The following is an 11058-nucleotide window of genomic DNA, read 5'->3' as shown; positions in this document are numbered from 1 at the left end:
CGAACGTGAAATTGTGGCAGTATCGGCCGATTTATGCTTGAAAACTCGGATGTGCAAAATTGAGGATATGCATATATTAAATAGATTTCATAGAAAAGCCGCTGCAAGGCTTCTAACTTTACTCTCCTTCAACCAACCTCTTCTACCTACCGAAAGCTCCCACGTGCTATTGACTCCTCTCTTCTATCATTTACAGCCATATTAGTAAATGTCCTTATGCTCAAACGTACAGATGTATATATGTATATTATAGTGCAATTTTACTAGAGAAACCTCAAATTCTGTGTTCGTGTGTGTGTGTATGTGTTAAGTGATTGATGCAACACATTGTCATGACATTTATGGCAGCCAGCTCACACAATCAGTTAATAAAATTTCTCCCTTACTTACATCCTGCCTTTCTCYGTTTAACCACAACCCAATCTGAAAGTGATAAATGAGAAGTTATATGCTGGTCAGCTGCGGTCTCGGCGATAACCATAATTGCTGGTCAGGGTTGCACCCATTTACTACTGAGTGGCAGGAAGGGAATAAACGCAGTTGCACACAAATATCAAATGGCTTGCACAGCATTGAGACAAGCAGAAGAAATATCTAAAAATAATTACAATGAAAATAATGTAATAAATATTTTTGTTTGTACCGAGAGTGCTTAATGTGTGGTTTTTAAGTGAGAAATTTTTGTTTATCTTTCGTTGAAATGCAGTCTTTACAGCATATTTTTCCTAATATACTTAACTGTTAGCTAACTTGTAAACTACTTGGTAGTGAGTTAAATGAATGGCAAATATCCAGACACTGAGTTCAGGTAACCGTTGGCAACTAAATTCGAATTTACACTTATTTCACGTCTAAAACTCACGCCTAAAATTAACAGATCACTATCATAAAAATTTTAAAAATGCTTTCAAAATTTCCAAACGGAAATCTCTTCCTGGCTACTTACAGTGCAGAAAAATGTTCATTGTACAATAATGTCGAAGAGTGTGCCAACATTATCGTATATATCACTTATGCCAAACTGCTTCGAACTCTTTATTAAGCAGATCTCTTACGCCGTACTTTCTCTCTCGCCCACAGAAACCAGAAAGGACAAGACTGATGCACCATACGGTGGCAATGGCGCGGCGCTATCACCCAATACCGAACAGCCATCAGGTCAGAGTTCGTTGCTGCCACCACCCGGCGGTGGCAATGGCGGCGCGCAATCAAATCACAACCACSTGACACACGTCACTGGTGGCGTTGGCGTTGGCGGTGGCGGGAATGGTGGCAACAGCGGCGGTCGTGATCAGYATGACGGCGCTCCACGCACGCAGAATTCCAAATTGGAACGCCCCAATACGCTCGGCACCGGCAAGGTGTCACGTCGCGTAAACATTTGTTATCATAATGAGCATTGTAAGTTGCTGCCACTACATTTTTGGCATTTACCACACACTTGTTTTGCATTTAAGGACTTTCGAACTAACGACCAAACTGTATCTGTGTATTTGTACTCGCCACTTAACACCCTGCTAAATATTCACTCACCATACTCGCGTGTGACCTCAGCTATTATTGCCTAACATTCATAGTTCAACTCACAACAACTAAACCACACACACACTCAAATTCTCTTCCTTTCACACTCTCCTACTGCTCATGAACTCACTCTGTAGTTAGCAATTTGAAAGCTGGTGAGCTTTTCCTAGCAAGCAGACCTTCCTCTATAGCTATTTTGGGTATTTGAGGGTAGAAATAAGTTAGCCAGTATCATTTGGAATTAAGCTGCATACATAAATGTACTCATAAGTGTCTGTACATGTGACCTTGGCATTGAAAATAAGAGAGGATCTCCAACGCGGTGCTAATTTTAATTGAAATATCTTTTTCCCCGTAAAATTAACCCGAAGCGTCTTGTAAATATTTACACAAAACTCGCCCACTCACACACACACACACGCACACACCCACACACTCACACAGAGTGCAATTCAATTATGAAAATTGCCTGCACTATTTGCATTTTTGAGCCATAAAACTGCAGTAAAGCGATTATGCTTGGCGAGGAATAAATCATTTTGTGTGTGTTAAGCATTTTATTGCGCAATTCGCTGGCATAAACAAGTAGTTACGTTACGTAATGTTCAAGGAAGAAGTGAAAATTGTAGGTGATTCTGAAAACGAGCTGCGCTTTAAGCAAGGCTCCATGCTTCTTCGCCGAACTATGTGGTGTAGTGGATGCAAATGTTGCAAGGAAGCAAGAAGATGAATGAGTCAATAAACAAAATGTCGACTAATGGACAGAATATCATTTATCGGTGATAATTGTTATATACAATATACAATATGAGCCTATTGTTAGTCCGAGTGGCTGCAGGCGTTGTTTTATAATTGCGAGATACTTGTATTGAATAATTACAATTAATTTAGTATGCACGTGATAAAAAGTTTTTCCTTAGGCAATATCGAGGTATCGTAGAGTTCGAAGCTACTATGAAATACCGGACCAGATCCAGCCATCTCTACCAAACAAAACAGGTTGTTAGGAATATTACCATAATGGACCTAATTCTGAATGCTGATTGCGCCATTTCACTGAGCTATCGTAATATCTCATAGTCTTGCTGTTCCGTTTCATCGTTACGCTCGAACTATTTGGTGCACGTAATGAAACTATTTATATCCGTAATGAATTTTGTGGACAACCATTCAAGGTTTGGTGCCTGATAGGTTCGAAGTATTTTCTGTGGGGCTTGTGATAGAGTTGAGCTCCGCAGAAAAACTAGAACACCGTTTCCGTATTCTCTTTTATCTTGCACTTGTGGCTAATATTGTTATAAGGCAAATCCATATTTAGCGCATGCCCTCCAAAAGGCCACTGCTCCTTTACAGCACCTGTAAGTCTGTATGTGCTATTTCTGTACCCAAATAGTGGGTTCTTGGTTCTATTCCTGTCGTATTTGGCACATATCTAATTTGTTATTTTGCAGTTTGTTATTGAGTTCCATCCACTCTGAGATCTAAATGCATATAAAGTTATTTTTGATCACTGTCAGTGGGCATGGTATTGGCATGGTATTGGAAATTCGTCTAAAGAAGCTCTTAGCTTTGACAACTTGTCTGCTTATTCAATGCCGAACATTTTCCTGTGACGATGAAGCCAAATTAGGGACAAGTGGAGTTGACCAGCCTTGCTGCAGTTGCTGATGGTAATCTGTGGTGGCCGTGTATATGATTGCGTTCTATATTTTTCTGTAGTTGTTCAATGGAATTTCGCAGACTCTTCATAGTGGGAAGATGCTGGCTGAGTTTAGTAGGCGAATGGAAATAGAGATGGCAATAGATAGAAATTAAAATACCTCTCACAGTTTGAGTCAGCCTAATATATCAAACCAAACAATATGCTCTTAAAATAAAATATATAATTACATTTGTCCGCCATGTACTCCTAAACTMCTGAATSGATTTTAGCAAAATTTAGCACACTGTGCCCAGTTCGACTCAACTTAGAAGATAGGATAATAAAAATAATCCAAAAATAATAAATATAACGAAAGCTCTATTAAATGGGCGCTCTATTAAGCGGACATCTCTATAAACTGGACGAAAAGGGTGGTAGCAGTCTTAAATTTGTTATTTTTTCCAATGAAATTTATTTGTATAAACATGTTCAAAATTAAACCTCAAGTTTAATCTCTTGGATTCTTATACGAAAAAAAACGTCTTTATTCGTAAATAAAAATGTCACTGTATTGAATAGCTTATTATTTGAATAATAGTAAAAAAATGTATACCACAGCAACGTGTGACTGGATCCACTAGCATAATATGAAAGAAAATTCTCCACCAAATATATGAAAATCATTCTAAGAGATAAACAGTCCCTTTGCAGAAGGAGAAAAATATAATTTTAAGCATTTCGTATATTGAATAAAGCACTTTATGGCTATTCTCGTATATAAATTTAACTTTTGTAAGCTATAACTTGTACTCTTTACTCKAACTCATATTATTTATAGCTAGATATGTGTGTATCCTTCAGCGAATTCACTTGATTACATAACTGTAAATTATACTAGTATATTTGTATTGCTCTCTCGCACTCATTTCCCTGCGCTTATTATCATCTATTCTTTTTCCATTTTGTACGCTTTCAGATCCCGATGGCGGCGCTGCAGTGAACAATGTAATCGGCGGACCGCCCGGCAGCACACCGCCACCGTACACGGCCGATGGTAAAATGACGAATGACCGCCAAGGTGGCGGTGGCGGCGGAGGCGGCAGCGGCAATGTGGGGGCTGGCGGTGTTATGCTCTCCGAGTTGCCAGAACCACCGATACCAGTGTCCGAGATTGGTCCAATCCCACCGCCGCCCATGTTCTCAACACCGAGTCCAACATTGATAGCTGGGCGCGCTCATGGGCCGGGTGCGATGAATGATCAAGGTTATCAGGATTATGATTATGACGGTAGGCATAACGGTTATAAATTGTTAAACAAATTTACCATACAGCCCATAGACATATGTAAATGTGTCTGTGTGTCTGTGTGTAAGTGCATGCTGCCGCAGGCATTCGTTGTTTATTGACTGGTGTTAGCGATGAAGGCGAGGCGAGGCGAAGCGATAATTTCGATAAAGCGTTGCAATAAATCTCGCAGCTTTTGCTCGTATTGAATAACAGTACTGTTATTTACAATACATATGTATATGTATTTCATGCAGGCAGCGATTCGTGATGAGGAAAGTTATTCGCGGCTAAGATTGATTGCTCGATTTTAAGTAAGCAGCGGAGAAAAGTGTTGTTGTGCTAAATATATTTTTAAATATTGAAATCAAAAACAATGTGACAAAAAAGTAACCGAAAATTATAATTAATTTTCCCGGACAAATGGAATTTCAGCTGATAGTACCGTCCTTAATTCCTATTCCAAATATGAGCGCGATCTGTCAAGCACTTTGTTTACACCAGCTGCCTAAGTCGGTACACCTTTGTAGTGCGTTGCGGTTATCAGAATGGATAAAAATGTCGAACACAGAATTTGTCTAAAATTTTGTATATTTAATCATTTTTCTTGAGAATATTGGAAATGCCTTACGGTGATTCGGTTTTACCAAAAACTCAAGTCTACGAGCGGTACAAATCCTTCAAAGACGGACAAGAGATCGTTGAAGACCGACCTCGTTCTAGACGACCTTCGATCTCTTCAACTGATGAAAATATTAAAAAAAGTGAAGGATATGTGCTTGAAAATCCTCAGTCAAGTGTTAGAGAGCTCGACATCTCTCGCGATGCCGTTCGAACGATTTTTTTTTTTGGATATTTTGGATATGAAACGCGTTAAAGCTGAATGTTTTTTCAAAAAGAGTACATTGTACAGGTCTCTTCGGACATGCTTGATCATGCGACTTCCGAACCCACATTAATGAAGATCTTTATACCGCCGAAAACGCAACGAATACCGTGGGTCAACCACCGTACTCACCAGATTTCGCTCCGTGTGATTTTTATTTTGTTCTCTAAACTAAAATTGCCTTTCCGTGAAATCCGTTCTCAGTCGATCGAAATCGAAATCGAAAAAACAAAAAACACTGAAGATACACTGAAGGACGTGAAGGCCATCTCAAAAAGTGCTTATGAAAAGTGTTTCGACTGGACTGGAAAAATCGTTGGCATAAGTGTATTACATCTGATGACGACTAATTTGTAGGCTTCTAAATAAATATTGATGAACAATTTTTTACAATTTCCGGGTACTTTTTTGTCACAATGAGATTTAGCAAATTAATTAAAATCCGCTAATTGACTGTTGTGCTCTTTGGAGCCACATTTTACGTATATAAACCAAAACTAGATTTATTGTTTAAGACTTTTTAATTATTACTTAAGAATAAGATTCAAAGATTGTGAAATTTTTCCTCTAATTACTTAAATATGCCTGTAAAACTCATTTTACACCTCATTTAATGTCTCGTAGTGTATCCGTAGTAACTCCTGCTGAACACGCTTTATGTTTCCGTTATATGTTTGTATGCTAACTACACTTGTTTACACWCTACTCACCTATTTGGCCACGTGCCGTTAATGCCTCTGCATGGCATTGTTTCATTATCCTGTCGTGACTCTTTCGCGAGCCTTGTTAAGGCGGCTTTTATTGCGCAATACTATATTAACTGAATGCGCGCGTAAACCTTTTACCGCCAAAGTGTTGATGACGGCTTCGAGTGACGCCTCATGGAGGACTCTACCTCTGCAGCTTTGCCTAGCGCTCATTCCAACGCTAGCGTTCATAGCAAAGGCGTAGCATTAAGAGCCTCTTCGCATTTAAGAGCGTGATATTTTGAGTTGTAAAATTTTTATTAAGCGGGAGGTAGGCTTTGCCACCGTTTTTACTTTAAACGCGACACTTTTACTGCTCATAAATAAGTTGTTGCTTAATGATGCCCAAACAGTGTTGTCGTTGCAACGCTCATAAATACGGCGTCATTTGAAAACAATGTCGTCTTTCCACCACTGCTTGTACTGTTATCGCAGCGCACACTTGTCTACACTCATGTTTTTTTTTTTTTTAATTGATTTTCCGCATTTTCTCGCATTTGTTATTCTACTTTCAAACCGTTTATTCTCACAGATCAAGAGCCTGACGACGACCAGCTAGACTCGGATGAGGAGTATATGTTCCAGTTGCGGCAGCAACAACAATCATTACATCCCAATCATGTCGATACACAGCGCGTTGAGGAAATTCCAGCCAAAGAGCCAAAACCAAATGCAGTTCCTCTCAAGTCGGCGCTGAAGAAGAAGCCCGGCCAAACGTCCACCTCATCGCCGGCCACGCCCACACAGGACCACAGCAATGCCAATGGCAATGTGCAGCAAGGTGGTGGCGGCGGCGGTCCAGCAACATCGGCCAGTCAGCGCCCGCTGGTGGTGCGTCAAGACGCAACAAACAGTTATTCGCTCAAGTAAGTATATGGGGGCATTTTCGGGAGCGGGTAGCCTTCATTTATGTACATATGTGGGTATAAGTTAAGTAAAATAGGTGAAATTCAAGGCATAATGCAGGAATTTGAAATTTATAAAAAAACATATAATTTTTACGAAATCTTTTAATGTATATATTCTCATGTGATGTTATGCCTTGAAAAAGTTGAAGTGTTTTTACAATTTTGACTTAAGATCACATGACTATGAATAAAGATAGTAATTTTTGTGTCAGATTTTTCAATTTGTGTATAAAGTTTGCCACGATGTTTGTAATACCCAAAAGGAAGCGTATGAGACTCTATAAATGTCCGTCTGTCTGTATACATTTATGGGAACTTGTCTCTTAGTTTTGAGATATCAATCTGAAATTTCGTACACGGTGTTTACTCACCAAAAGTCTGCTTATTTGATGAAATGAGCGATATCGGTTCACTATAGCATATAGCCGCCATACAAACTGAACAATCCGAATCAATTACTTGTATGGAAAAMTTTTTTAATTGACGAGCTATCTTTATGAAATTTGCCACAGATTATTGCTTGAGCCAATAATACAATCTCCGAAGAAATTGTTCAAATCGGAGCACCATAGCATACAGCTGTCATACAAACTGACCGATCAAAGTTATTGAGGAATCTTTTGTATTTGTTGTTTTTTCTTGTCTTCATATGATTATTCATATCTCAAGCTAAATTATGCCTTTGATTCACAATCGGGCCTTGATATATTTTACATTTCTGCGTGCTCAGTGAGATCACATAGTCTCATACCGATCGCATCAAAGTGGTAATGGCTTTGTACGGACTCCATTTTCAATCTAAAAAATCCATGTAAATGTAGTTTAAAAAATAATTATTTTAAGTAAATAAAAATTATAGTGTTGAAACTTAACCCAAAATTGTAAAAACACCATAATTTTTGTAAAATAAATTAATTAAAATTTACTTTCCAATTTTAACTCGGTTCACCAAAAAAAAATATACAAACTCCTTAAGCAACGTAGTTGTTCCAATTTACAGAGTTTTTGTCCACTTACCTTTTAATATATTCTAAGAACAATCCTCCCTCTCCTTGCATATATATTTTACGGTTAATTTTTGCGACTGCCCTCTGTGTCACGGATTTTATAATCATTTTAGTAAACAAAAAGAAAAACAACGATTGAACTTTGTACACATTTTTACTAACCAAAAAACGCAATGCCCAATATGCGAAGCCTTTCCTGCAATTAAACAAGAATCTTGCATAATTTTATATACTATACTTTCTTCTTTTCTTTCTTTTTCCTACTTATTTTCACTCGCCAACCAAACACCTCAAAAAATCTAACAAAAAAATAAAAACAAATGCAAAATGAAATTGCTCAAAAATCAACCAAAAAATCAACAAACCAAAAACAAAAAATAAATCCAATATCGAAAATTGAAAAAAAAAAAATCGGAAATCGAAATCATCAATCGCATTTGTTTTTTCACATTCGTTCTACCCCCGAATTAGGCCAATACTACGACCACGGATTAGAATATGGTAATAATTTAGATTATGTTATCAATTTGAATGGTTGCTTGTGTGTAATTACTTTCTCACTCTCGCTCTCTGTAACGCTGTCGCTGTACACCCACACGTATACCAAATAAACAACACAACGCCAATAACCGAATAATCAAATAACCGAATAACCATGCTTTTCAAATTAATTTCATGAATATTTGAAGACTAACAAAGCTAACTCCAGCTGATGTTTCGATTTTCCGTTATTATTTTTAACTATTTATTTAGTTATTTATTTATTTATTTATTTATTTGTGCGCTGACCGCTCTACCACCACCGCCGCCGCCTCTTTTCCTCACTCTGACGAGTCCATGAGTCCATCATACTTTGCCAATTTGCAAACATCCAAACATGCAACGAAACAATTTATATTCCATCGATGTAATTTATGATGCATAACGGTTTGATGTGCTCGTGTGTGTGTTTGTGCACGCCTGCGGCATTTCCTTTTCCTTTACTAATACACCAACACCAATGCGTTTGCAGAGAATGTGCACTTAAGTGTATTAAAGCATGCTCTTGACGATATTTCATTGTTAGCGTTTTTGTTTTTGTAAACCTTATTTGCCGTAGTACATAACTGTGCATGACGAAGTGCTTGCAATATTCATTAAGTTTCAATGTGTAGAGCTTGAAGCAAGCTTTACTTTCATTTCTTCGAAATATTATTATCGAAATATGTACCCGAAACAAATCGAATTTGCGTACATTTTTCGCATAATTTACAAAAAAAAAAAAAATTTAATAAAAGTTTTAGGTACTCATCGGGTAAAGGAAAATCTTCGAAGGTCCTGCTAGCACGTAGGAGAAACACTACCTTGTACCCTTCACTACAAGTGAGAGAAAAACCTCCTTGAAAAATCTCGCAACTCTGCCTTTGGATCAGCACAAAGTAATATAGTTATCTGCTAGATTTGTAAAGCATACAGTTCTTGGATAAAAGTTAAGTTAATTGTATAAAACGGCGATTTATATAGAGAACAAAGCCCACCTCTTAGTGAATGTGATACGATGATTTGAGAGCATGTTTCTATTAAGACGTACCGAATGTGTCTGAAATTGCTATTGTTTATGACTCTCGCTCGCGTTTCGAGTAGCTCGGTCTCTTATGAAACTCTGCTGTTGCATAAGACAGTACAAGTGACCATATTGTGTATTTCCGTAAAATTCAACTGAGTTCCAATCACCTAAGATAACCAAACTCAGATTTTGGGATGAAATTAGTCTAAGAATTCTATATTCATACATAAACAGCGTCTAACAATAGGGATATGTGATTTTGACTGCTCGTGGCGGTCAATTTCTTTAATCAAATTTCGTCTGTGTGTTCAGTCAGGTTTGAAATTTCAACACTTTGGTACAACCCTGGAGAATTGTTGAAGATTATTATACAAATTCAAGGAAAATCCAGAAATTCGAAAAGCATATGATCTGATGGCCTGGCTTTATAGCTTCACCAACCAACAGAATTGGAATGAATCAAACCTCGCGTGGGTCAGGAAACGCAATTGCATACCCAAAAACTTACTGTTTGGTGCGGATTGCGGTATGGCGGCATCATCGGTCCTAATATCTTTCGAAATGAGGCACGAAATGCTGTTACCATCAATAGCGGTATAGCATGCTCTTGACAAAATCTTTCCCCGGAATTTGATGAAATCGAAGCAGATTATCTCTATTTCCAACAAGACGTTGTGCCACCTCATGTCTCACGTCTAAACATGGAATAAACATCGGCTCGCTAATTTTGATAAATAGTTAAATGATCGCCAATATCAGACGATTGGGTACTTTCCCAGATAATATGTAAAATCAAACAGCAACGGGGAACTCGACTTCAACATTCAGCACACTACTTGTATAGCTGAAATTCCTGCCTAAATGCAACTCCGGTTCATCAAAAATTGGCGTAAACGGTTCGAGATACGCAAACGAGCTGTGATGACCATTTAGGCGACATTTTGTTCAAATCATATATGGCATAAAACTATCTGCATAACAAAATAAAAAAAAAAAAACTAGTCCAAGTTTAACATATTTTCGTGTTTTATTCCATTTTAACTTACGTCGTTCTTCTTGGCGGACCCTGTATCTGTTAAAACTCGTAATATTTTTGTATTTTAAATCATTGCTATTTCGTTTCTATTTCTATTTCGTTTCTTGGTTTCTTGTTTTTGCTATTTCCGTACTGCCAAACCTATTTGATTTGTTTGCCTTCAACATGTGTCCACTTAATCATAATATTTGAACAAATCTTCGCAGCAGCCTTCGTCACTGTCAACTTTTAGCATTCGAGAAAAGAGAAAAGCAAATACGTATTTAATAGGGAATGCTCTATATATATGTGCATGTGTATTATGTACCCACGTACATTTTTAAGAAAATCTTTCTAAAAGTTGGCATACATTGTGCCAAAAAAGTATCCGGAAATTGTAAATAAAACGCAAAATATTTAAATATTCAGCAATATTTATTTTGTCGTCTTCAAAGTAATTCCCGCCAACGATTTTTCCCAGAAAAACTTTTCATAAGCA

At 37.6% G+C, this 11058-nt stretch overlaps 1 protein-coding gene across 1 annotated transcript; it reads left to right on the top strand.

Annotated features, from left to right (window-relative positions):
- Positions 1-974: 974 nt before the first annotated feature.
- On the top strand, positions 975-8499 carry LOC108969335 (serine/threonine-protein kinase STE20-like; the record flags this gene model as incomplete). The annotated part of the gene is made up of 4 exons (XM_018933981.1): positions 975-1401; positions 4143-4454; positions 6616-6949; positions 8470-8499. Coding segments are annotated over exons 1-4 (1103 nt in total), but the record flags the coding sequence as incomplete, so codon positions are not given.
- Positions 8500-11058: the final 2559 nt, after the last annotated feature.

Source organism: Bactrocera latifrons, unplaced genomic scaffold, assembly GCF_001853355.1.
Source record: "Bactrocera latifrons isolate USDA-ARS-PBARC rearing strain unplaced genomic scaffold, ASM185335v1 scaffold_1043, whole genome shotgun sequence".
In the NCBI taxonomy this organism is placed as follows: Eukaryota; Metazoa; Arthropoda; class Insecta; order Diptera; family Tephritidae; genus Bactrocera; species Bactrocera latifrons.
Note: the sequence above shows the minus strand (reverse complement) of the source record. Positions and strands in the feature narration are given on the sequence as shown.